The sequence below is a fragment of the Lolium rigidum genome, chromosome 5 (genome assembly GCF_022539505.1).
Source record: "Lolium rigidum isolate FL_2022 chromosome 5, APGP_CSIRO_Lrig_0.1, whole genome shotgun sequence".
Taxonomy (NCBI): domain Eukaryota; kingdom Viridiplantae; phylum Streptophyta; class Magnoliopsida; order Poales; family Poaceae; genus Lolium; species Lolium rigidum.
Genome location: NC_061512.1, coordinates 32,575,937 through 32,603,008, shown reverse-complemented (window position 1 = coordinate 32,603,008; position 27,072 = coordinate 32,575,937). Strand labels below are relative to the sequence as shown.

Below are 27,072 nucleotides of genomic sequence, written 5' to 3'. Positions count from 1 at the left end.
AGTAGCCGCAGGGGTCCTCTCCAATTCGAGGGCGTCGGTGCTCTATTCGAGGAGTAGGAGGCAGCACGCGAGGAGGAGGATGGCGACGAGGATGACGAAGAGGACGACGACGAAGAATATGGGGAGGAGGATGTCGTGGAGGATGTAAAGGATCTCGTCGAAGTTGACGCAACAGGCGTGAGGAAGAATAAGAAGAAGGCGGCCTCGGGCTTACAAGGCCCCAAGTGGAAGGTTCTGGAATATCAGTGCATCTACGACTCGTGGGCGACAATGAGCCTCGACTCGGTCATCGGCGCCAACCAAAAGTACGGGAAGTATTAGACGAGGATCAATGCAGAGTTCGACGAGCGCAAATTCCTCGACAAGTATTACCACATGATGCCAATGAAGTGGAGCCAAAAAGCAATGTCAACGCGCTGGGCCATCATCCATGCGTCGGTGAACATGTTCCATGGATTCCGTTCCGAGCTCGAGAATTGAGGGGATGCGCCGGCAATTTTATTCCTGATCAAACTTTACAAGTTTTTATTTTGACTAAACCCTGAACTTAATTCTGAATGGAGGGAGTGCCGGCCAGTCAGAGATTGGGCCGAAAAAACCCTAAAGCCCAGACAGACGAACAGAGATTGGGCCGAAAGCAAGCAGGCCGGTCCGCGTGCGAGTCGCCTTGACTGACCAATCAAAGTTAATGCTAACTCGCAGCTGGCGACTAGTAGACTTTTTACTCTGCTTCTTCTTCCCGGAAGCTTCTCGTCGGGAGCTGGCGCCTCGCCGTCTCCTCGGTCCAGCCGCCGCCGGTAAGCCTCCCCGATCCGCTCGCCGGATTCCTCTCCCTCCACGCGATTCTTAGCTCGGATTCGTAGTTCAGGCCAGATCGCGGGGGCGTGCCTCCCCGCCCGATTGGGGGGATCGAGCCAGGCGATCTGCCGGCGAGGGTAGATTCCTCGGCGCGCGTCCACGGTTTATGGCCTACTCTTCCTGGTGGTGGTTTCTTGTGGGTGGCACTGTGCTGTCGGTTTCGTCAGATTTTGGCTCGGGGAGTTTCTGGCTGTCGCCGTTCTAGCCGTGTCGCCTCCCCTGAGCTTCCGGCGCCAGTTCGTTTTGGCAGTACTCTAGAGCTTAGGCTTCGTTTTGGTAGCTGGTCTGTCCCTGTTTCAGCTTCAGATCTCGTCGGTGGCGCCCTCTGTCTCCCTTCGTTTAGGTGGCCAAAACAGGCGGTTGGGGATTTTTTTTTGGGGAGTTTTACAGTACCCCCAACTTAATATAGACCGTGTATTTTTGTTGATCCAAAGGATATTATTAAGTAATACTTCTGCCTGAAACGTGTGTGGTATGAATGATACTTCTGCCTGAAAACGAGGTAGTATTCACGTATGCAGGGTCAAAATTGGAAGGCCTACAACAACATCAAACAAAATACCGTTATCAAAGGAATTCCCAGTAAATCCTGCAACAAATGCATGCATGGCCGCCGCCTGACTAGTTTCATGTCACGGTGGTGGTCTAGATCGATGTGATCTTGGCTGTTAAGAAAGCCATTGCTTCTTACGATTGTTTTGCCGTTGTTTGAGAAGATTGGGCAAACCCAAGGTAGTTCCATTGGCCATGAGTTTTGCATCGTGCGCGGCCGCCGGCCGGTGGCCACCATGCACACATGAACTCCCTCAAAACAGTTCTCACATCATTTATAGTAATTACGGTAGAGATCTAGACAAAATCAAATTAGCCGGTATTTCTCAGAGAAGACATGGGATATAAAAAATGGATCTGGCTGCCAAGATCTTGGGCTAAATTAACGGGATACTTAGTGGATATAATGCTTGAATAAATGATTTTCTACTTAAAAAGTCCGCATTGCCCTGAAAATCAATGGCTAGATTTCAAATCATACTCCTCACTTCCGATAGGTAGTAAAAGGTACCGTAAAAAGAGCCTTTTTTTAAGTGTGTAGTAGATTTAGCGTTATTGTTCCTCCTTTTAACTAATGCCTTTCGTTTGAGCTTCATTAGTTTTTAATACTGGTTGCTGATTGCTGCTAAACAAATTTACAACTAACCGACAAATCTCAACTCATAGCTTTCGTGTAGTGTAGATTTACTTGCCACGGATTTGAGCACACAAAGTTAGTGCCCTTCCCTGCGAACCCATAGTAGTGTTCATGGTGAAATGAAGACCTGCCATATTGTATCCAATGCCGAAATCGCAGACTCATTGCTCATACATAGACTTATTTGTGATGGCATTTCATTTGAGAACCTGTCTGAGCACGCAAAGTTAGTGTCTTGCCCTGCATATCCATAGTCATTAGCGCGGCGAAACAAAAGTCTGGCTGTTTTCACTGACAAGATACACTACAATTGACAAGTTGTCACCATTATTACCTAGCATAACTACTCTGTGTTGCTGATGTTTGTAACGATTTCCATGCATTGCAGCTCATTGTGGCTCTGAGCAATATGGCGGCCAACGTTGGGGAGTCCACGAGCAGCAGCAGCGTGGCGGGTGATGGCGGGGGCAGCTTTGAGTGCAACATATGCTTCGAGCTGCCGCAGGAGCCCATCGTGACGCTCTGCGGGCACCTCTTCTGCTGGCCGTGCCTATACAAGTGGCTGCACATCCACTCGCACTCCCCCGAGTGCCCCGTCTGCAAGGCCGTCGTTGAGGAGGACAAGCTTGTCCCGCTCTATGGCCGCGGCAAAGACCGTGTTGACCCAAGGTCCAAGAACGTGCCCGGGGCAGCCGACATCCCCCACCGGCCGACTGGACAGAGGCCTGCCACAGCCCCACAGGCTGATCCTAATAACCACTTCCCCAACGCGAACCCGAACCCGTGGTTCATGGGTGGAGGCGGCGGCGTCCCGCTCGCCAACGCGAGGTGGGGAAACTACACGTTCTCGGCAGCGTTTGGGGGTCTGTTCCCGCTGCTCAGCTTCCAGGTGCACGGGTTCCCGGACGCGACCGCATATGGGCAGCCAGCAGGGTTCCCCTATGGATACGGCCATGGTCATGGCCACGGGCATGCTTTCCATGGAGGGCATGCAGGACATGCCCACGCTGGTCCCAGGCATGGGCCGCACGGGCAACAACAGCAGCAGGCAGACGTGTATCTCAAGGCGCTGCTCATCCTGGTTGGCTTCCTTGTTATCGCCAGCCTCATCACCTTCTAGGTCTGTCGATTTTCATTCTTGTCACGGCCATAATAAGAGAAACGATTGTCGCGATACTCGCTGATGTTGTGTGCATTATATTTATATATGCCCCCCATAGGAGCCCTGATCTGAATCGAGTGGTGCGTTTGAGCGAATTGTTGATAGGACTCCTGTATATATTATTTAGATGGGGCCCTATGGGTGTCTGTTTACTGTAGTTTTGTGCCGATTCATGAAAGATTTGGAGCTCTGTTTTATGTATCAAAACAATTGTATCATGTACTCCCTCTGTCCATGAAAGGATGTTGGAAATTTGTCTAAATTCAGATGTGTCTATAAACGGAGTGTATAGATACATCAAATTTTTGACAAACTTGCGACATCTTTTTATGAATAGAGTTAGTATAATGTTTTATTTGACTGCCATGTGAGTGGGATGTGCAAGTCAATGTATCTTTTTTCCTGTGCTCTATGTAAGGTGCTTGCAATGATAACAGTAATTGCATCTTCTATGTAAACAAGCTGTCATGTTTGTACCAAAACAATTGTATCATGTATAATTTTGATTTGACTGTCACATTGAGTTCTAACATTGTAATTATTTCGAATACATGGTCTTCTTTTCTGTAAAACTTCTTGCAGCGGTGACAATATCTGCATCTTCTGTATAAACAAGCGGTCAAGGTGGTGTTCATGCATTGTCTCTCACTCTTCCTCCGCCTGATGTAGGTGTTTAACTCTCGAGAAAGTACTAGTATATATATGGTCTCTACAGTGCATTTTCTCTAGTTGGATGAAAAAGTGAGTCTTCTCTCTGGTTGGTTTGAACATTTCGTGACCTGGTGCTGATGTTGTTAGTTCTTCATTTGGTTCACGTGGTCGGCACAACCTGATGTGCCACTTGTATGATGTGAACATAAGGGCATCTCCAACCGAGCGACCCAAACGGACGCGCTGGGCCGTCCGTTTTGGGCCGTTTGGGTGGCCGAGTAGACGCGCGGACGGAGCCCCGTGTCTGCGCGTCCGTTTGGGTCGCGCGGTGCGCCCAACGCGCCAGAATTGGGTCGGCGCCGTATGGTAGGTTTTTTCTTGTAAATTCACTATAAACGTCAAATAAATTATAGAAAATATAGAAAATAGTTTAAATGCTCAAAATTTATTACACAGTACATTGTCCACGTAATCAATGATAAAGTATTATTCAAATAAAATGTAAAAATGGTACAAATGCTTTAGGCTTCGGGATTTCCTTCATCATTGTTGTTTGCAGCATTGTTGCCTACATGCTGCCATACGTGCTCGATCAAATCAGCCTGCAGCTGGTTGTGTACATCTACAGCTGGTTGTGTACATCTAGATCTCGAATTTCATGGTGTGCATAAAGAATGTTCTGGAATGATGCCGGACCACCTTGAGGAGTAACCAACTCTCCCTGGCCTTCCCAGTCATTATCAAAGAGTGAATCATCCCGCTCTACCTCAACAATCATGTTATGCATGATTACACAAGCGGTCATCACCTCCCACAGAGTTTGCACATCCCAGGCTTTGGCAGGGTGTCTGACAATAGCCCAACAAGCTTGAAGGATGCCAAACGCTCGCTCGACATCTTTCCGGACTGCCTCCTGCTCTTTGGCAAACCTTGCCTCCTGCTCTGAGTTGGGTTTTTGGATTGTCTTCACGAGTGTAGCCCAAGGTGGATAGATACCATCAGCAAGGTAGTACCCCTTGGTGTAGTGGTGGCCATTGATCTCAAAATCCACATCAGGGGACTGACCGTACGCTAGCCTATCAAACACCGGAGAGCGCTGCAGCACATTGATGTCATTGTGGGACCAGCCATTCCGAAGAATGAGTGCCAAATCCATATATCCTGTGAAGCAACAGCTTCAAGAATGACTGTGCACCCCTCAGAATGACCGTTGTATGCCCCCTGCCAACCAAAGGGGCAGTTCTTCCACTCCCAGTGCATGCAGTCTATGCTGCCAAGCATCCTAGGAAAACCCTGGAAGCGTTGATTGACAACAGACGAGTTGTATCCTCTGCATTAGGTTGCCGGAGGTACTGTTCTCCGAATGAACCGATCACTGCTCTGCAGAACCTGTACATCGCTTCCAAGCCGGTAGACTCACTCATGCGCGTGTACTCATCTACAAAATCACCGGCAACGCCATATGCGAGCAGCCTAATCGTTGTCGTGCATTTCTGGTACGAAGAGAGGCCTACCTTGCCAACTGCATCCACTTTCGCGCAGAAGTAGTCGTCGTAGAGCTTGACGCCATCCATTATCCGGCGGAACAACGGTCTGGACATCCGAAACCGACGGCGAAACATGGCCGGCGTGAACAATGCCTTGGGTTGGAAGTAGTCGGTGAAGAGCTGGTCGTGGCCGCGTTCTCTTTTGCGGTCCAAGGCGGCCGCGCTCCCCGGCCAGGACCCCCGGTGCGCGGGGATCTGCGAGACAATGTGCTCGTGGATGATCAGCGCAACCTCCGTGAAAAATTCGTCGTCGGACTCCTCGTCTGACGACGTGTCGATGAAGTTCTTCAAGAAGTAGTCGTCGCTGTCCACCATGATCTACAGATGAAAAGGGACAAATTTTAGTACGCCCATTTCATCGAACACCTCGCAGGCGGAGGCCATCCAATGCGTCTGTAGGGACCTGCAGGCCATGGCCGTCTCGGCCGACTTGCGGTTTGGAAACACGGTGCACAAGAGCTCACCTCCGGCGGCAACGGCTCAGCTGCGAACGGCGGGAGGTCTCGCGATGGTGAGAGGACAACAGCGACGGCGACAGCGTCCTCCGACTCTGCTACGACGCGGCGAAAGCAGCGCGGGGCCGTGACCTATGCTTCCGCCCCGCTTGCCGGCATCTCGACGGCGGTGGCCGGCGTCGACGCCGCTCCCAAATCGCCAGTCCTTGGCTGGCGGCGGAGCGGCGGGAGATGTGTGCGAGGGGTTTGTGTTTTTGGAGACAGACAGGCGGGCCAGGGGCGGACAAGGGGAGGACGCGAGCAACCAGCCTTCGGCGTCCGCGGCCACGCAAACTCGTCCCATATTTGGGCCGGGTTTGGGTCGTCCCGGATGGGCGCGGCCATCCGTTTTATGGATGGGTCCGCGCGCTGGGCCGTGTTTTTGTCCGGTTGGACCCATCCGGACGCACGGGCGCGGGATGGGTCGCCCCACTGGAGATGCCCTAATACACTTCAAGTATATGATGCTCTGGAATTGGCAAGAATCGATTGTCCGAGTGATCTGATGTTTTTCTTTTGATTTTCATCTTTCGGACCACATCACCTCAAGTTGTAGATGCTATGTCTTGTGCCTCAAATCTTGCATGGCTACCAAATCTTTGGACAGTGGAGAGCCTATTCCTGGATTATGAAGCTACAGGAATGATTATCTCTTATTTGACATTCCTTTAGGGAAATGAATTATTCCAGCTCTGCAGCACTATACTTTATCAAGTAGAAAAAACGCTTTATTTGTATCACAATAGAGTAACAGTTCATTCTCAGTTATTACAACAAAAGAGGGGTATTCAAACACGAGCAGTTCTTGTTGTGTTTTTGTATGAATTTATTGTGTAAATTTTTCTAGGTATTTGTTGGATCCACATCATTTAAGTTTTTTTTATTGAGTTTGGCATCTTACAAAAAAAATACTAATGTTTTCCCAGTGAGCAATTAAAAATCATTTGTCACATAGGATTCAAGATGACATGAAATCAAAATTTAATATTTTATATTCCAGTTGCTTGGAAAAAACTGTTGACAAGATGTCCGCAGGTGAAATGATGTGCAAGGTGAAGCAATCTCAACAAGATAACTGACAAAAAATGTGCTACCTGAAGCATGATTGAGTTTCACAATCAGGGCATGTACTGGCTAGCACTATGCTACTAACAAATACGCCAAACAGCTGCGGCATCATCGGTCAGTTTGACCATGGTCACAGAACAAAATCATGATCAGAACACTGTTCAAGAAAAATACAAACTCAGATTTTCAGATGAATTGGAAGAGCTATGTGCTCCGAAATGGAACGAAAATACTCTATGAAGAAACACAATTGTACTAATCTACACACGCGAAACAAAATATTTTGAAGCCGTGGTCGACCGAGCAGGCTGGATCCCAATAGCCTCGCAGCTTGACAACCTTTGCATGCGAATGCAGAAAGAAAATGTACTCCCTGCTCTGCTTGTTCGGTGCCGCATATTGCATCACTGTCGCCCAAGAAAGCCCTCAAGGAACCAAGGACATCCCATTACGGTCACCCAAGCAAACTGGTCCCAGGCGTGGAATACCTGGAAGATCATGCCACATCAAACTTATGAGGGAAACCGAAGAAAAGAAAGAGGAGGGAATGGCCTGCAGACCTTCGAAATATGAACGAATCACTACAGGATTCCACGGCTCCTTCAACCTGTCAGGAGGGTTAATTGTTTGTATTGTCCTGAACGCAAAGTGCAAAATTCACTGCCGGGCTGTGATTGATCGGAAGAATTTGAGTAAAAGAACTTAGCTCACACAATGATGAACAAGGAAAAGGGAATTCTCTGATATGAATGGCTAATCATTCGTTACCTTACAGGAAAGGATCAACGCCAGTGAAACCTAAGCTTGTACTATATGCGCTTGCAATCTCTGCACATGATTTCGGTACAATGCCCCAGTATAACAAAACAGTGAACAAATAATAATCCTTGTTTCTTCAGAAAGGTTGCACCAGAGTCCTATTAGAATAAGAATAACTCAGTATCAGGCCTAGTTTTTTCCAAGGTTCAAATAACTTGTGTTATTAGCAATTGTGCAGAGCGCAACTCAAATCATTACAAGGCAGTAGGAAACTTACGTTTCAAGTCATCCTGTAAAATAGCTCCTCTGTTATATCAGGTGCTTCAGGAATGTGGCCCTCACAAAGCAACATCCTGGTGACAGATTCGAGTAATTCAGACATTACAATGTTTCTGTGCACGACACTTTTGAGCATTAGTTGGGGAAATCGAAAAATGAGAACAACGTCTGACCTACTGACAACATGTTTGGCAACATGTTGGATTTCATTCATGTTTATTTGTTTGGATACAAGAGATATGTCCTGGATCAACTGTGGAATCCACTACTGGGACTGCAATCGTTCTGCAGAACCCAGTAAATGAACTTGGGTCAGAATATCAACAAAGCAGAAGGAAACTCAAATGCTCAACCATTCATTACCTTAGTGTGAAGGATCGATGCCAGTGAACCCTAAGCGTGTATGCAATCTCTCCACAATATTGTAGCTGGGCACAATAATTCTTTTTTTCGCGAGTAGCTGGGTACAATAGTTTCTGTACTCTGCCCCAGCATAAACTTGGTGGTAGCCATAGGTTGACCAAATAATAATCATTGCTGCTTCAGAGATGATCCGATCCTACAGGAATAATTCAGTACCAGGCCTAATTCTTTTCAAGGTTCAAACAACTCAAGCAGTATTTGTGTAGAGTGTAACTCAAATCAATTTCACGAAGTAGTAAGATTACATCCATATACCAATTCTATAAAATAAATGCACCATCAGCTAAGATAGCTTCTCCGCTACATATATGACATTCAGGTGCTTGCAAGGTAGCCCTTTACGAAGTAACATCCTGTCAAAGGATTCAAGTCAGAGGAAAGACACTTGATTCATGATAAGAAAAGAAAATTATTGTGGGAACAGTAAAAGACCTCCTTTTCGTTGTTGATAAGGGCATCTCCAACGGGGCGACGCATTTCAGACGCTCAAAAGTGGTCGGGAGCGTCCGTTTGCGTCACCCCGCGGACATATTTTGTCCGCGCGTCCGTTTGCGTCTGGGTGTGCTCCCACCGGGGCGACACATTTTTAGATTGGCAACATATTAAAAAATATAAAAAGTAGTACATTTAAATGCATAAAAACTATACAAAATAGATCTAGAAGCCTAGACTACTTGCTTCTGGACGGGCCGGCCCCGTCGTTGGGTCGCTCCATCGCCTGCTTCTCCACCACCTCCCGTGCGGCTGCTATGGCTCGGTGCGCCGCCGCGTGCCCGCGTCCTCTTGCAAGCTCTGCTCCAGCCTCGCGTTGGCGGCGTCGTCCTTGAGCGTCTCGAAAGACTCGACGATAGCCCTCTGCTCCGCCGCTCTCTCCTCCGGCGTAGGCGCATCAGGGTCATCGGAAGACCAAGATATCTCGGAGTCGGAGTCCTCTGCGGCTGCGGTGGCCGCCAGCCTGCACTGTTCCAGCTCGGCATCGACCGCCGCATGAGCCGCCCGCTCCTCCTCTGCTTCCTTCTCCGCTTCAGCCAGGGCCGCGGCGTTCCTGACCGGGTGGAGGAGATCGATGCTGTCTTCGAAGTCAAACTCCTCGTCGGAGCTCGAGGCCGGGGGAGGTGGAGTGGGAGGTGGAGGTGGAGGCGAGGCAGCCTGGCCACGGCCGGCGCTGCTCATGGTGGCTCCGGCGGAGTCTGAGCGGCAGCGGTGCTACGATGGAGGTTGTGCGGCGGCTAGGGTTTAGTGGGGAGGAGATGAGATGCTCGCGCCCCTGTTTATATAGGTCGGAGGCAGGGCGACGGCCGCACCACATGTGGCATCGCCATTACGTGCACAAAATATTGCAACTGTGGTGAAGTGGAACCCGCCTATAAGATTGGAGAAGTTAATATGACAAAAAAGCCTTACTTCAGAAAAAATAAGTAGTTGGCAAGTGTTACCTTGGGTTACACAAACTCTACAGATAAATCTGGGTTTGTTCTTTTCATTCTCTCAATTTGCTCGTTTATCTCAAGGAGGTGAGAATCTATCAGTAACTTTCGCAGCGAAACAGGGAAGCCCTCCATGGGTATCGATTGGATTTTTGGACACGAACGGACAGACAACTGCTTGAGAGAAGAAAGGCGATGTAACCCTTGAGGGAGGGACTGCAGACCCAGACACACGCAAAAGTCCACATTCTGGAGGGAGGTGAGTAGCTGCAGGGCTTCCTCTTGCTCTTCCGAGAAGCTTTCCACCCTCTCATCAAACCAGAATTCGAGTGTGTGGAGGGACGGGGCAAGGAGGTTGCAAATAGGACCAACAAGCAATCCAGAGATGTCATCCACCGTGAGTTCCTCCAATCTAGAGATGTAACCCGCAGTCAGTAATTTGGTCCTTGCCACCTCTGAGAGGAGATCTGCTGCTACGGTGTTGCTGTTATGCACTTCCAGCTTTTTGAGGTTTACTGCTGTGAGAGGATTGAATCCGTCTACTGTTAAGTTACTGCAATCTGTTAGACTTAGACTGGTGAGAGACGTGAGGTTTGAGAGCAGAGCCATTGACTTCATGCTTGGCTCATCCCAAACATGAAGTTCCCTCAGGGAAGCAGGGAAAGGATAGGTTGTCTGGGCTCCATCTACGTCTCCCATGGGCCACCGAGAGAAGAATTCACCGCAACTGTATATTTTTAATGATTGGAGCGATGATCTGTCCTCCTGAATTCCTCCTCCATTCTCCACAGGCACAAGAACCAGGCCCTTGCAGTCTGTAAAGCTAAGGTCCTGCAGTGAGCTGGATAAGGGGAACTGCATTACACATTCCTCATAGTCATCGTCAGCGAAATGTGCATATATCAACAACACAGAAAGAGCTGTGAAACAATTTAACACTTTTGATGCTGATTTGCTTGTAAGATGAGATACATCTAAACTGAGACTGTTAACTGAACGGAAGACAATACTTGGATCCAGCTCTTCAGGGAACAAACCATCGCATCTTCCGACAGCTAGGTTTCTTAGAATTTTAAGCTTTCCAATCCCTGTCAATGAAATGTGCGATGTACCTTCAATAGTCATATATTCTACTTTATCCAGATTGTTGAAGGCCAAAGCACCGCCATACCCACTAGCACCCAATTTCTTTCCATCATAAGTCAATTCCTTTTCATTAATAACCAAATCTGTCAGTGTGGAGGTGTGAGGCATGGAGCGCAGAGACATCTTAGGGCACCCCGAAACTTTAAGCGTGCACAAATTGGTGCAAGATACCTCCGAGAATGGCATCATATGGAGATTGGGACACTTGACACATCTGATTATTTCAAGACTTGGAAAGGAATGGCAATTCGGTTCCACAACCCATTTGGCAAGTGCTGGCAACTCAAGAAACTCAACTTTCTTCAAGCGCATAAAACATTTACCTGGTGCGCCACCACAGTGAGGCCCAAACTGAAGCATTCCAGAAATTCTCTTCAAAGTGAGTACCTTGAGATTTGGTATCTTCCCAAAAGGTGGAAGGGTACTCCAAGATACTCCTTCTAGCCACAGAGTCTCTAACCAGATGGCAAGAGACAACCAACTAGGACAAATGGTACCACCAGGATTTGCAATTGTAAGTACTCTAAGATTAGAGTGTGGTTGAAGAGAATCAAGAATATCAGTATCTATAGTTCGTCGATCTCTGTCCCAGAGTAATGTCAACTCCTTCAGATTCATTTTCAACACCAATTTGGCTGCAGTAGCTTCCTCCTTGGTTTCCACGTGTTCAAGACCACTTATAATCAGCTCTTCTTCGAGATTTGCCAATCCCCCAAGTTCTCTCAGTTCAAATCCCATGCTCTCCTTTTTAACACAGAATTCCCTTAACCTCCGCAGATGCTTGATCTTTCCAACATTGCGAATATTGGAGTAAAGCTCACTTTTAGCATGGAAATCATGTAAATTCTCAAGATGGCTAAAGTCTTCTGGCAAATTAGAACAACCATGCCAATTATCTAGGTCTAAGAATTTCAAGTGATAAAATCTTGATAGTGTACTAGGTAAACACAATTCACTATCAGAGTAAGGAGAACTAATTTTGAGATATTGGAGATGGATAAGTTTTGAAAACCTATGTGGAAAAGATTCTGGAGAGTTCACTACTATAAATAGGACACGCAGACTATTTATTTCCTTGAAGCTATCATTCAAGAGCTTCATGAATTTTTTTTTATAACTTCTCAAAATCATCAAAGTCCGCAGATTAGAAATGTCTATCCTACCCCTTAGTTTACACATTTCTTCCTCAAAATTTTCATCATATCCATCTTCTATGGTGATAGATAAGTGTCGAACAGATTGTGGGATGGCATCAGCTCTGAAATCAAAGTCACATATGTTGAGGCATTCTTGTGCAGAAACACTCCTACATAGCTGATGCATTAAATCATGCAGTACATATTTGTTTTGACCAGGATAATCAACTTCCTTCATAAGAAAACCATTGTCCACTAGTTCTTCCAAGTAATTCCTGTCAACTTGGTGAGTAGAGTCTGCGATGCCAACTGCAGCAAAAAGGTGGTTCATTTCTGAATTGCCAAACCTATGATCTTCAGGGAAAAGGCCAAAATATGAGAAGCATTTTCTCAGATCAAATGGGAGGTAATCGTAGCTAATTTTTAAACATGGCATGATATCATCATTGTTTTCCATACTTAGCCACTCATGCTTTTTAAGAACTCCATCCCAATGTTTCCGAGAAAAGTCTCTCCGCAACAGTCTACCAACTGTTTTCGCTGCTAGCGGGGAGCCCTTTAGCTTATTTGCAATTTTTGCTGCAATATCAACTAACTCGTCGTCGTAATCCTGAGGTTTGAAATCACCAAATATACATGCTTCAAAGAATGTGAAGAAGTCATTAGCCTCCAAACCTCGCAGTTCAAGTGGATCAACTGTTTTCACCATGCATGCTACCTTGGGGAATCGAGTTGTGACAAGTACCATGCTTCCTTTGGTTTCCCCCTTTGTGAAGGGAGCTAATAAGGTTTTCCACTGATTCTCTCCATCACATTTCCATATATCATCCAAGACAATTAGAAATCTCCTGGACTTGAGACGACGCGCTATGGATAACTGAAGCTGGTCTAAATTGAGTGTTTCATTTGCAGCACCGCTGCTTCCTTCTTCTTGAGTTGCAATTATGCAGCCAAGGATCTCCCTGGTGAGCTTGAGCACATCGAAATCGGTCGATACACATACCCAGACCCTGACTTCAAAGTGATTTTCAGCCCTAGTATCATTATACAGCCTTGCATCATTATAGAGGTGTTGGGTGAAAGTTGTCTTTCCAATACCACCTGGACCAACTATAGGAAGAACAGAAACAGTCGGTTTGCAGCCGATGATACGATTGACCGTCTCCTCAAACGTGTCTCTCCTACCATACAGTGTGTCTTGCATAATTGTGGATCCAATCTGAGGCCGGTGTAGTAGGGCGACTGCCATGCTGCTGCTTGGGATACTGCTGAGCAAATCGGAGATGGAATCACACTGGGTCTGCATGTCCTGTAACACTGACTTGATCTTCCTGGACATGGTCACTGGCTGGAAATGTAAGGTATGAGCATCATCGGCACTAGCAGAATCACTGTCATCATCTTGTGCAGACGAGCAAGAAAAGCACGCGGCCCAGCTAGTGGTAGTGTGGCGGAGAGCATTGCGACCATGTCGGAGAGAATTGGGCTGGGTGGTTGCGATGCTGGTGCCGTGGAGCTTGTCATGGATCTGGAAGTAGTGGAGCTCATCCAGCAGGTCCTCCGCCTGGTCGGCGTTCCTGCTCAGCGCCGGCAGCAGGTCCTGCAGTCCAGGGTTGTGGCCGGCGTCGCTCACCTGGGCGTTGTGCAGCAGGCCTCGCGTGTGCGCGAGCTTGGCCTTGATCTGCTCGGAGTTGTGGCCGAGCTCGAGGCTGTCCACGTACGCCGCCACCGGGGCTGCGGAAAGCATCGTGAACACCTTGCCGAGGAGCGTCGCCGCCGGGCCAAGTGCCGCCGCCATCTGCACTCCGCCGGACGCCTCCAAGCTCGGTCAACGCCGCCTGTTCTTGGTGGTTCGACGCCGGTGGAAGCAGAGAGGGAAGCTGCAGCTGGGGCGATTTACACCAAAATAACCCTTTTCTGAAACTATAAAACTATAGGGGACTAACTCTTTTGTGTGGCGCCTCTCTCATGGACGCCACACATCACCGTGTGGTGCCAGTTAGGCCGGCTCCACTCTCCTATTCGACGTGGGCGTCATCGATGCTGAGGTGTGCTCTAATCTGATGTGGCAGGATGTGTGGCGCCGGCGAGCGCTCTCGCCGGCGCCACACTTTGAAAGTGTGGCGACTAATCTTCCGGAGCCCCTGGATGTTTTCGACGTATAAGTTGATATAAGTTGACATGTGTGGCGCCGGTGCCATGGGCGCCACACAGTGCAGTGTGGCGCCAGTGTCAAGAGCGCCACACATTGACTTGTGTTAAAACCATGAAAAATTCTACCATATTCCAACAGTTTCGAAAACAACATTGCACAGAACATGTACGACACAACATAGTGGTTCAAATAACAAATTAGGTTCGACGATATCAAGGTTCCAATTACAATAAGGTTCAACGACATGAAGGTTCGAGAAGATCAAGTTTCACACAACATCATGGTTCGACAACATAAAGGTTTGACAACAAGAACATAGCCAAAGGGACATCACTGCGTGGCAAATGCTCCCTCCCCCCTCGCCTTCTTCTTCTTAGATTCTTCCGCCAGTTGTTCCTTCTCCCTTATTTCACGAGCCAACTGAACTACGGAGTCGAAGAAATGGTGGCGCTCCTCCGTCTTTGAAGCTTCCGCTTGAGCTCTTTCCTCCTTTATGCGCTCCGCCTCCTTAGCCACCTCCTCTAGGTGCATCTTATTTGCCCTCTCCCTCACTAGTTGAGCAAGTTGCCAGTTCCTCTGGAATTTTCCCTCCATAGACGGCCCCGTTCGGCCTGGAGCTTCTCATTCCTCTTCTTCTCGCGCCATAGGTATTCTTGATACTCCCTTTGCATACGGTCATCTTCCGCCTTCTTCTTAGCTATCTCCTCCTGTCTCTTCCTCTCAAGTTCTTCCTTCTCCCTCTTCCGCACCGTCCTCACCACCTCCTCCCAAACCGACTCCTCCTTCTCATTGCCCTCCCACGCCCACTTACCCTTGGTGGCTTGAGTTGCCATACCTGAAAACAAAATTGAGAAAACCAAAGTTAGTCACGGAATAGGAAAATAGATAGTACAATGCAATTAGTAACTTGGAGACACATACGGATAAGGCCCCGCTAGGTATCCTAGCATACTAGTACCCCGACGTCCACCATGGCGACCTCTACTAAGCCCTACATGAATCCTTGGTTGCCTTGGAGCTACCACCTCCGCAAAGCTAGGGCTAAGGTCAAACACCAAGTCAACCTCTTCCGGGTCCGGCTCTAGGTTTCCCTTCAAAAAAGCATCCTTGTCCACATGATGAACATGAACAATTCTTTCCATCCCCCTAGCATAATGGGAACAACGCATACACACATGTGTTCATTAGTTACCATAATCAACATAATCTACCCATACAAACTAGCACACTACCATTTCTCCTACTTCAACAACCCTAACATCCAACCAAATCCATGTCCACCCTCAAATCAACCAAATCCACATCTAGGGTTTCACATGTACATTCAACCAAATACACAAAATCAATGGATGAAAAGAAGGGGAATGGAGGAGATTACCTCAAGGAACGGGTTGGGAACGATCTCCACGGGCAAATCTGACGAAATCCAAGAGATTTGAGTAGGGATTTGAGGGGGGGAGAGAGAGCCGGCCGCCTTTCTTGAGAGAAGAAGAACAAAGAGAGGAGAATGGCTGGGTCGGGCTGGGGCAGGCTCGCGCGGCCACACATAACAGGATGTGTGGCGCCCTTGCCACGGGCGCCACACTTTCAAAGTGTGGCGCGGACGAGAGCGGCGCCACACATCCTGCCACGTCAGATTAGAGCACACCTCAGCGTCGAGGACGCCTCGTCGGATGGGAGAGTGGCGTCGGCCTCACTGGCGCCACACGGTGAGGTGTGGCGCCCATGATAGGGGCGCCACACAAAAGGGTTAGATGAGTGAAATAGTTTGCCCAGAGGGTCAGTCTGTGTGCTATAGTTTCAGAATAGGGTTATTTTTGTGTAAATCGCCGCAGCTGGGTGGATTGGGGATCGGGTGTGGACTGTGGAGTAGACCACTTCTATCGGACGCGGCAAAAGCAACAATAAACGCGTATGTGGGCCTTTTGCGGGTTTGAAGTATTCTTTTTTGGGGAAAACAGATACCGTGTACATGTTTGGGCCCGCACAGTATTTTCTTTTTCGATAAAAACAGATACATTGAAAAATACAAAATACATTCAGCATCTGCAACAACTCAATACTCTAATAGTAGTACACATAGTTAAAAACAAGAAGAAAAAAATCCCCCTACTCGGCCCTAGCAACAATAATATATCCACCATCAAAACAATACCTGAACTTCACGCACTCCAAAAGCGACATCTCTAATAAGAGAACATTGCACAAGCGTCATAAAAAAAATCTTAAGTTTTCAGAATAATGATTTAATAGGGTCATTGTCAGGCACAACCAATTAATGACAAACCTTGGATTTTCATCCTGAAAGGTTAGACACTGAACTTTACCTGTGTTGCCGCTCTCACTTTCATACTGCTACTATGAAACCCGGAACACCAAGCAATCCTTCAACAACACAAAGACTTTAAACCAATATTGCTAGTCTTTCAATCCGGCCTTTATGATATTCTCCGTCTCTGGTGTCACTATTGACCAAAAAGTCACCTGATGGCAAGAAAGAATAGATATTCGCGCCAGGGGCGGACCTAGAAGAAAAACGTCCCGGTGTCCTCAGTGTAGCTTACACATGATTCTTGCTACACATAGGGGTGTCACGGAGTTTATTTATATGAAGCATAACAAAGAAGATCACTCACAACCCGGTGTCCTGTGACACCCCTAAGCATAATGTGGGTCCACCCTTGCTTCGCGCCACTCCCTCCAGAACCAAACGATAAGAATAAAAGCACGGGTGCGCACGACCGAATACCACCCAATCCAACAAACTCCAGGAAAGTGGTGCACTGTTACATTTGCCAGCGGAGCCTTTCGAAACTCAACACTCCGACCAGATCAAGAAAGACAGGTCTTCGGCAGGTCTTCATCTTCGCATAAGAGAAACCCTAGGACCACCACATTTATTCAGGTCAGGCCCCAACACCGCCGACCATCCCAGGCCGACCGAGGCAACACCGAAGACACCAGGCGTAGATCGCGAAGTTCGTAGACCCCAAGCCCACGCCTGAGCAACGCCCTAGAGTCCAATAGCGGGCCCTCCACACTCGATAGTCGGGACCGCATAAAGGGAAAGGAGAGGACCGACCTAGGGTTTGCATCCAATCCGGCCCGTCCCACCCCGCACTTCCGCCACCAGAGGCAACCAACACCGCCAACCCGCCACCCCACCACCAAGACGCCGCCAGATCGTTGCGCCTCTGACGAGCCGTTCATCACTGTTCCAAAGCTTATACAGTCATCTCGGTGTTTCTCCCGATGAAAAAATGACGCTCTTATATCTTTGAAAGTGAAAAATATGCAAAACATGAAATTCTTGTTCTGCAGAGTTATAAACCAAAAAAGGGATCATTGGTAAATCCCCATAAATCAATGTAAAACATGGTATTATCATCATTTATGTTGCAAATACGTGGGAATTCATTCTAATAAAATACAAAATTCATGTATGCATTTTGCATGCATCATGGGCGAAACACTAGGTGCGGAGAGGCTCTTCCACACGCTTCTAGGACGATTGGTGGCAAGGGCAGAGGCCCTTAAGAGACCGATATTCCACACTGTACGAGATTGTGGCGGAGCCACAGATCACGGTGGCCAGATGCCACCCCTCCACTGAACGGATTATCGAGTTCCATCGGGGTTTGGGGGCACGAGAGAGGGCTGACCTTGCCTCTCTCTTGACGTTTATTGCTAGGATGCAATTAATGGAGGGACGAGATGGGATCTCCTAGGCGTTGGAACCTTCCAAGAAGTTTTCGGTCAAGTCTTTGTACCAGAAGTCGTGTCAGGGGACACCCCATAAAACACTTAAGGGATATTTGGAAGGTTGCCGTGCCATGAAAGTCCGGATTTTGCTTTGGCAACTTGTGCGGAAATGCCTACCTTCCAATGACAATATCCACCGTATACGGGAATCGTCGTCGAAGCGATGGCCCTATGTGTGGAAGTGGAGGATACCTCTCACATATTCTTCCTTTTCCCACTGGCTAGATTAATATGGAGTGCAGCGCGGGAACTGCTTGACTGCTCCTGGAAACATGCTTTCTTTGCGGACGTGTGTATAGGCTCCTTATAATTTAGCAGGTCAAACCAAGCGGGTCCTTTGGACTTGTTGCACGGTCCTATGATGGGCTCTTTGAAACATTAGGAACAAGTTTACTATTGAAGGGATCTTCCCCTCCTAGCCTGCTGACGGTCTGTATAAAATGTTATTGTATCTACAGGTGTGAAAGCCAGTGGCAAGGAGGCAAGACTGGGAGGCATTGGAGCAGGCGATTAGTAGGATTTGTGTGTAGGGGTTCGTAGCATAGAAAACAAAAAAAATCATACCGCAAGAATGAACAACAAGCCAAGATTAATCTAATAGATGGTAACAATGATATGGGATCAACATACTCTCAAAAATTGCTAAGCGTTAATGAGATAAATCTCGTGGTTGATGTAGTCGATCACTTGCCGCTCTTAGGAGCGAGTAGAAGATCCCGACGGTGTCGCAATCGGGTAGCACCTCTGCACTCGGTCACACGTACGGTGTTGACGAAGATGTACTTCTCTCCGTTCCAGCGGGCAGCGGAAGTAGTAGATCCTCCTCAAAATCTCGGCAGCACGAGGGCGTGGTGACAGTGGTGGTGGAGACCTCATGGAGGGCTTCGCCGTAGCCGTGCGGGAGAGAGGTGGAGGAGGGTGTTGCGCTAGGGTTTGGGAGAGAGGGGGGTGCGGCAAAGGGAAGCCTTGATGTGGCCGGCCAGCCCCCCCTCTCCTCCTCTTTATATAGGTGGAACACCCAAGGGTTCAAACCTACTCCTCCTAGGAGTTCTAGTGCAAACCTTCCATAAAATCACATACTCAAACCTAGTCGAAGGTGGACATGGGGTGGGACTTTCCCCCTTCCTTGTGGGTCGGCCGGCCAAGGAGGTGGAGGCCACCATGGACTCCAACTCCCCCTTTTGTGGGTTGGCTAGGATGTGATAACTGCTTGCGTGATCTTGCACAATATGATCAATGCGAGTGAGAGAGAGCATCCAGTACTTGACTCTGAACCATGGCACCGACATGGTTCTCTTGCGAAAGTTGGTGGTCAGATGCCGCATGCGTTAGTTGCCTTTCTCGCCATGCGTTGGAAAAATCGAGACATAACTACTCATCACCAACTGCAAGATGATCTGGTGGATTATCTATGGATGCTCAAAGTAGGGGCCTGTTTTTATGTGATTTAATCGTAAACTATTTATGAGCTTGCTTTACTATGTAGAGTATGAATTTTATTTTATTTGTGCCAGTCTGTTGGTGAGCGGGAACGTATATTTATTTAAAGCCGTGGCTGGAAAAATCGCCACTCCTACAAATCACCCCCCCCCCCCCCATCAGGCAAAACACCTTTACCGGACACTGTATGGAGGGCCAAGTGGAGATGCTTTCAAATGTCACATCTTTATGTATTTTGTGAATTTTGACTGATGTTTCCCGATTATAAAGCTCCTTAAGGAAAGATGTGAATCTATCAAATCTTAGGCATTGGATACCTTTTTTTCTGGCAATGATGATGTTTTGCAGGCAAAACACCTTTACCGGGCACTGTATGGAGGGCCGAGTGGGGCTTTCAAATGTCACATCTTTATGTATTTTGTGAATTTTAACTGACGTTTCCCGATTATAAAGCTCCTTAAGGAAAGATGTGAATCTATCAAATCTTAGGCATTGGATAGCTTTTCTCTGCCAGTGATGTTTTGCCTTCTGGATACATATGTTATATTTATTTTCAAATACATCTTGAAATATCAAAAAAATCAGAAGGAAAATTCATGTGTATATTTTCACATGCTACGTGGGCACAGAATCTTTCCATAAAATATCGACTTGTTGTTTGGACTGTGCGAAAAGGAAAATTTTCCTTATTGTGAGATATGTTTTGTCATTTTTACATCAACCAGAGAAAATAACGGGTGTTCGTGAAAATGTTCGCACGCACATAGATTTTGAGATGTACATTTGATTTTTTTATTATTCTTTTTACAATTAGAAGTATGTTTTTTGGTCGAAAGCCGAATTAAATTTCAGTTGTTTTCCTAGACTATATTCGACATGTATTAGTCTGGTCCTACAACACTGTATCTGGATTCAATAGGAAGAACACACTTCATTGGTATATTAGTCTGATCCTACGCATGTTTTCAGGTTATTAATTTAACAAACATAGTAGAAAATATATATTATTAAAAATATATTATAAAAACTTCAGATATTATTATTTTCTAATGATGTTGTTTTTTTATAAAATTTATATTATATTTGTCAAATTGAAAACCAGAGATACGTTCAAGATCTACACAACCAGAGGTAGTAGTCCTAATTAAATGGGCCAGTTAAATATGTTCTATGCTAGTATATCACTGGCTAATATTTAAAACTCAAAAAATATGATATATTTTTTTCTAAAAAAGGAATCACTAGTGCAGCAAATCTGCACTCCATGAGAGACCATGAACCCAAAATCTTAGTTTTTTTTTGCGAAACACGGTAGTAGACGCTCACAAATGAGTATATACACTTACCCCTATGAACCCACGTACACAATTCCACCCCCATGAGCACCTCCGAGAGACTGTGTCCAAGAAACTTCATCCGACGGGTCTTGAGATTGATGAAATCACCATAGACGTCTCGCTGTCTACGGAACCATCGCCTCCCATTGAAAAATCTTCCGCCTTTAGTGAGACAACAAAGCGTCAAACATAGGGTTTAAACTCTGATGAACTGGGGATATCACTGCCTTCCTAACCACCCAACCACAGATTGGTTCTTTGTGTAGGCTGGATAGCATGCACGCTAGAAATTAACACCTCCCGAACATTTCCATATATTGATTTCCTTACCAAAAGAAACCTTTTTGCTATGCACTCCCTCCGTTCCTTTCTATAATGCCTATTGTTTTTTGTGTGAAGAAACCAGGGCTCGACGCGGAGGCCATGGAGCCCGACATGATCATCTCGTGCATCACTCCATCATTCGGCGGCGGCATCCCGGGGTTGGAGAAGGAGAGCGGCTCACAGCGCAGGGCAAGCGAGATGCCCTCGTACATCGCACCGTCGTACTCGAGCTGTGACGGCGTAAACCTTGTCATGCCGGCGACGTAGGTGTCCTGGAACATGGCCGTGGCCGGTGACGCCGGCGAGAAGGTGGAAGGACAGCCGATCGTATCTTGGGTCGGCTATTGCCTGGGGAATTGGCCGACGCGCGGTTGGGAGAAGTTCATGGAGACCAAACTCGCCTGTTCGTCCGCCGCCGTCGCCACCCTCTTCGCCGCGAGCTTCTTCTCCCTCTCCGCCCTGCCGCGAGTTTCATTCCGCTGCCGCTCCACATCCTCCGCCCACCTTGCGTTTGTCCAGCCCGGTGGTCTCTCTTTTGGCGCCAGCAGCTTCCTCGCCTTCGGCGCGCCGTCGGCAGCGATCTTCTTCGGCGGCATGGTGGTGGAAGAGAAGAGGAGGAGCTGGAAATATGGGGGAATGGTGATAGCTCCTCCGAAATTCGGCGGGGAAAATAGTTCTATGTGGTGCATTTTGGAGGGAAAACGAAATAAATGGAGGGAACTACTCTTTCTGTCGCTGACAACGCGGGCCCGTTCGACGTTTCGCGCGTTTTTGTTTCATCCGGAGTCCCCGGCCGGGCCTCAGAAAGCCGGGGATGACATGGGCTCTCCGGATGGATTAAAGCCCAAATCCGGGATAAAACGAGAAGCTAGGGGCGCGGCTGCGCCGAATAACGCCGTCCGATGAAAAAAAAAGCTACCGGAGGCCTCGTCGAGAAGACGGCTGGAGATGAGGCCTCGTCGAGAAGACGGCTGGAGATGCTCTTAGTTTCATATGGCAACTTGTGTAGGCTGGATAGCACGTACGCACGCAGCACGCTAGAAATTAACACCTCCCGAACATTTCCATATATTGATTTCCTTACCAAAAGAAACCTTTTTTCTATACTATCTATAATTAGATTAGAGGACCCTGAAGAATCTCCGCACACCTCTCGTGATTGGCCACATGCATGTTTGACCTGTGTCTCCTCCACCGCCGGCCGCACCGGCCCACCATGGCGACGCCGTGGGGCGGCGATCTCGTCATCATGTGTATCTTCCTTGCCATAGCGGCGCCTCTCACCACAGCGATCGGCGTCAACTACGGGACCAAGGGTGACAACCTCCCACCGCCGGCGACGGTGGCGGCTTTCCTTGCGAACCGTACCATCATCGACCGCGTGAAGCTGTTCGACAACAACCCGGACATTGTTCGGGCCTTCGCCGGCACGGGCATCTCGGTCATGGTGACAGCTGCCAACGGCGACATTCCCAGCCTGGCCACCAAGGAGGGCGCCGCCGCCTGGGTCGCGGCCAACGTGGCGCCCTACTACCCCGCGACGGAGATCTCCCTGGTGGCCGTCGGCAACGAGATCATGGACACGGCCGACCAGAACCTCATCGGCAACCTGGTCCCGGCCATGCGGACGCTCAAGGCAGCGCTGGTCGCCGCAAGCTACCGGCGGATCCGCGTGTCGACGCCGAGCTCACTGGGCATCCTGGTAGACTCCCAGCCGCCGTCCGCGACTCGGTTCCGCGACGGCTGGGACACGGCCGTCTTCGCCCCGATGCTCCAGTTCCTCCGGAAGACCAGCTCGCCGCTGGTCGTGAACGCGTACCCGTACTTCGGCTACAACGGCGACACGCTGCCGTACGCGCTGGCGCGGCCGAACCCCGGCGTGCGGGACGCCGGCACGGGCATCACGTACACGAGCATGTTCCAGGCGCAGCTGGACTCGGTGTACTCGGCGATGAAGAAGCTGGGGTTCGAGGACGTGGAGATCCTCGTCGGGGAGACCGGGTGGCCGACCAAGGCGATGGACGGGCAGGTCGGCGTGAGCCCGGCCGAGGCGGCGGAGTACATCCGGTACCTCATCGGCGAGGTCAGCTCCGGGTCGGGCACGCCGCTCATGCCCAAGCGGACGTTCGAGACCTACATCTTCGCGCTCTTCAACGAGGACCTCAAGCCTGGGCCCGTCGCCGAGCGCAACTTCGGGATGTTCCAGCCGGACTTGACGCCCATGTACGACGTCGGCATCATGAAAGACCCTCCGGTACGTAATCAACCGCGCGCCTAGCTAGCTTGTCAACGACGAGCACACATACGTACGCGGGCTTCTCATGCATGTCTAGCTACCTTGGCAACGACACGCGCTGGCTCTCGACAACTTGTTCTCGATCATGCATGTCTGTCCGTAACTGTAACAATGCAGGTCAAGACGACAGCATCAGCGCCTGCGCCGACAGAGGATAGATCGAGCGGCGCGACCTCTCCGGCTCCATCAGAGGACAAATCAATCGACAAGACACTGGTTCGTGCCAGCTGATGCTCCACTTCTCTCGGATTTTTTTTAGGGGTCAAACTTCTTTCTCAGTCAGATGATGTCATCAAAGTTTAGTTGTAACTCATGTTACAACTCATGACTAGCAGAAATCACGATGCAAATCAGACGGTGTAACACTTGACTTGACTGAGCACGAAGTTAGTTCTCAGCTAGCTAAGAACTAGCAAATCCGTTAAATTAATAAGCCTTCAACGGAGGCCTGCTACGAGGAGGAGGGAGGAGGACGGGGTCGAGCTAGGGTTTTTTGTTCGTCTCCGGAGTCGCCCAAGGAGAGCGACCCGGGATGCCAAAGGAAAGTCCGTACCCCATTTCCTTTGTCTGATCTTGACAGAACAATTTCATCGATTTACAGGAGGAGGCACAAGGAGGGGAGGCTCCATCGTCACCCAAGAGCGAGTCAGCAGACGGCAACTCGTTGGCGGACAACAACTCTTCGAAGGCAGCTGCCAAGGTATAGTTATTATTCTACAGCTCCATAATTTGAGCCACCCTTGTGGGATTCGGTGGAATAATATATCGATCCACCATTCTTGTCCATGTCAACAACAAAACAATCATATTTCCTCGCTTTGTATGAAGTTTTGACCGAGAAAATACCATTTGCCATACTAGTCTTCTCCTTCCCATTCCCTAATTCTAATTAATCTTCAGAATATCATTCGCATCATCTTCAAAGAAGACCTCATTTACATCTTCTCATAGCTGACCTAGTGGACCTTTTGTTGTCCATTGCTAGATCCACACCAGAATCTAGACATAATAGAGGTGATTTGCTTACATAGAATTTTAGAGAAAACCAAACAACTCACAGCTAGTATATGCTGGAACAACATGGTTTCACTAGAATTCTCTTATTACCAGATTTTGATATACCTCGCAACCCTGCATCTTATCCCAAGATCTTTCTAGATTGTGTTTAAAGTCTCCATACCAACCATGGTGGCCAGCCAAAATACTTTTCGGTTTAGGGCTTCAACTTCAGTTGCTTCAGAAAAACTACTTCTGAGTACACTTAAGTTGGACAATAGCTAATACGTGCTTGTTGCTTTTTTTGAACCTTCCCAGGGTGGTGACAACGACAAAGGAAGTAGTGAGAGAACAAATCCTGAAGAAGGCGGTGCAACGCAACCGCCGTCTGGAGCTGCTTCGAAAGCAACCACATTTATATTCCACGTCTCTTGGGTCCTTGCAGTTGCACTACCTCTGGTTATGCATGTATAGATTCCTTCAATTTCAATCATGTTAGTACTTTAGAGGGTATGTTGCATTTAAGAAAAGCGGGATAGAGCCTCAATCTTTCAGTTGAAATGAGTTGTCTGGTTAATTAAAGAACATTTGGACGAAACAAAGATTAACTGCCAACAACAGGACAACTGACTTTCATATGAAAAAGATGTCGGGTTTACGACAATCGAACCTTCTGCAATGGTAAGAATTCTTTTTGGTAAGAATTCTTTTTGCCAGATGATTCAAGATACTCAAGCCAAGAATAAAAGCAATAAATCCAATAAGGGCCAAATCAATATAGTAGATTTTCTTTAGTGGAACCAATTTAAATTTTCTTCAGGGGAAACATAAATATACACATCGAAATTGCATTTGTTACACTTTTAGTTGCAACAAGCACATGTAAGAGGACAGCAAGCATTTTGACTGCATTTTTTACATGAAAAGAATCCTAGTGTCAATTTTGATAGCTTGAAAGAATGTGTATTATCAACAAATCATGGAAATTGGCAAATGCAAAATGGGAATTGGCAAATAAAATAAAATAAAAGTCACACAGTTTAGATACTCAGCAGGGTACATAAATTGGATAATGCACCATAAACAGTTCGCTCATTTTGCAAAGACATGGGAATTGGCAATGCAAAAATAACACAATATTTCACCAAACATTTCACTCTATAAAGAAGAAACAGGATGCTTAGCCAATTCAATTCATCATTCACTGCCACACTTCTTCCATACAAACGGGATGAGAGTTTCACAAAGCTCAAAATGACAAGGTTGTAGCATGTTTTGCTCTAAGGTAAGCTTCTGCTACAGTCCATGAATTACATGTAAAAAGGGGCAACATAGTTCAAAGTTAAGTGTTTTTGCCTAACAGGACCAAAAAAGATCTTCACGTTCCATGCGAGCTTCTCTCTGTAGTTGGCGTGCGGAGTTTAACTCCTCAGTTCCATTGCCTCCCTGCAAGAATCAGTTGATCAGAACATGGAAAGGAAGATCTGAATTCTACCAAACATGGCAACACACACAACCTGCAGCTGCTTACAATATATGCTAGCCTAACAGTCAAGAAAACACGAAAAGGCAAATTGTATATCTTACCAGAATAATTTCTCGACCTCTTCGCTTTCAGGGTTTAGCTCCAAAGCGCGTGAGAGAGACTGATAGGCACTGTTATAATCCTAAGGAAAAGAGAGATCATTGTCGAATGAAATAACAGATATGAAAGTTGCAACATAGTTTTCAGACTGGACTATTCTACCCCACCTTCATGCACATAAAAGCTGCGCCTAGCCGATAGTGTGCCTTTGCCCACTTCGGGCGAATCTCTGCGCATTCAGTTTGATAACAAAGGCTCCTTTTTCCATCACCCATACGAAGAAAGCAAAGGCTCCTGTTTGATAACAACTTGGCATCGAAGTTGTCCATCTTCAGAGCCTGCAGCAGACAAGACAGTGAAAAAATGATATTGTTGCCACATTTCTGAAATGCTGCTCGGTTTAGACCAATCATTTTTCATTCGGTTCACAGGTCTGAAATTCTTTGCAATGAAACAACAGCGGAGATTAATGTCACTGGTGGAAAAAGTGGCTTTGGTCGCGGTTGGCAACTGCCATTAGTCGCGGTGGCGCAACCGCGACCAAAGTAGCGCGACTAAAGGCCCCCCCTTTAGTCGCGGTTCCTTACAAACCGCGACTAAAGGCCCGTCCACGTGGGCCGCAGGCGGCGCCAGGGCGGAGGCCCTTTAGTCGCGGTTCTTCTGGCCAACCGCGACTAAAGGCCTCCGCAGGGTTTAGGGTTTAGCCCCCCCTCCCCCTAAATCTGGTTTCTTTTTAATTTGTATTATTTTATTTCTTTTGGGTTTTAATTCTGAAGGAGTTTCACATATTCTACGGTACTGTATACATACATGCATATGAATGTACAGTTTCAAACAAATTTGAAATTAGAACCAAAAAGAATTCAAGAGGAATATACAATATATATTCAATATCGGATGACCATATACAATATATATTCAATATCGGATGACCATATACAATTTTGAACAAGTTAGTTACAAATTCTGGTGCATATAAAGTTCTACGTCATCGTAATAGTGTTCTCCTCTAGGATCGATGACTTCCCTCGCCAACCA

General features: G+C 47.6%; 2 protein-coding genes, 2 long non-coding RNA genes and 1 pseudogene across 6 annotated transcripts; 2 read left to right on the top strand and 3 right to left on the bottom strand.

Moving 5' to 3' along the window:
* Window positions 1-759: 759 nt before the first annotated feature.
* LOC124651984 (E3 ubiquitin-protein ligase RNF5-like) lies at window positions 760-3,667 on the top strand. The gene is made up of 2 exons (XM_047191006.1): window positions 760-797; window positions 2,436-3,667. Exon 2 carries the CDS (start codon window positions 2,457-2,459, stop codon window positions 3,165-3,167), a length of 711 nt encoding a protein of 236 aa, XP_047046962.1. The 5' UTR covers window positions 760-797; window positions 2,436-2,456; the 3' UTR covers window positions 3,168-3,667.
* Window positions 3,668-7,171: 3,504 nt separating this feature from the next.
* LOC124651987 lies at window positions 7,172-8,780 on the bottom strand. Of its 3 annotated transcripts, XR_006987538.1 has the most exons (7): window positions 8,686-8,780; window positions 8,371-8,566; window positions 8,181-8,292; window positions 8,006-8,081; window positions 7,738-7,886; window positions 7,530-7,637; window positions 7,172-7,457 (listed from the first exon to the last, which is right to left on the bottom strand). It is a non-coding gene; the product is annotated as an uncharacterized LOC124651987 (long non-coding RNA). The 3 variants fall into 3 exon arrangements; XR_006987537.1 differs by having other exon boundaries at window positions 8,371-8,775; XR_006987539.1 differs by having other exon boundaries at window positions 7,530-7,606; window positions 8,371-8,775.
* Window positions 8,781-9,872: 1,092 nt separating this feature from the next.
* Window positions 9,873-13,937, bottom strand: LOC124651982 (putative disease resistance protein RGA3). Its single transcript, XM_047191004.1, has 2 exons — window positions 10,970-13,937; window positions 9,873-10,912 (listed from the first exon to the last, which is right to left on the bottom strand). Exons 1-2 carry the CDS (start codon window positions 13,935-13,937, stop codon window positions 9,873-9,875), a joined length of 4,008 nt encoding a protein of 1,335 aa, XP_047046960.1.
* Window positions 13,938-22,406: 8,469 nt separating this feature from the next.
* Window positions 22,407-23,684, top strand: LOC124655818 (annotated as a pseudogene).
* Window positions 23,685-25,682: 1,998 nt separating this feature from the next.
* Window positions 25,683-26,272, bottom strand: LOC124651988. The gene is made up of 3 exons (XR_006987540.1): window positions 26,202-26,272; window positions 26,037-26,116; window positions 25,683-25,895 (listed from the first exon to the last, which is right to left on the bottom strand). It is a non-coding gene; the product is annotated as an uncharacterized LOC124651988 (long non-coding RNA).
* Between the last annotated feature and the right edge of the window lie 800 nt (window positions 26,273-27,072).

Bases quoted from the DNA above. Each gene is read 5' to 3' on its own strand.
- LOC124651984 (XM_047191006.1), top strand. From the start codon at position 2,457: ATGGCGGCCAACGTTGGGGAGTCCACGAGCAGCAGCAGCGTGGCGGGT.
- LOC124651982 (XM_047191004.1), bottom strand. From the start codon at position 13,937: ATGGCGGCGGCACTTGGCCCGGCGGCGACGCTCCTCGGCAAGGTGTTC. The intron at 10,913-10,969 runs GTACATCGCACA...TAAGAAACCTAG, and splicing joins AGAATATATGACTATTGAAG to CTGTCGGAAGATGCGATGGT.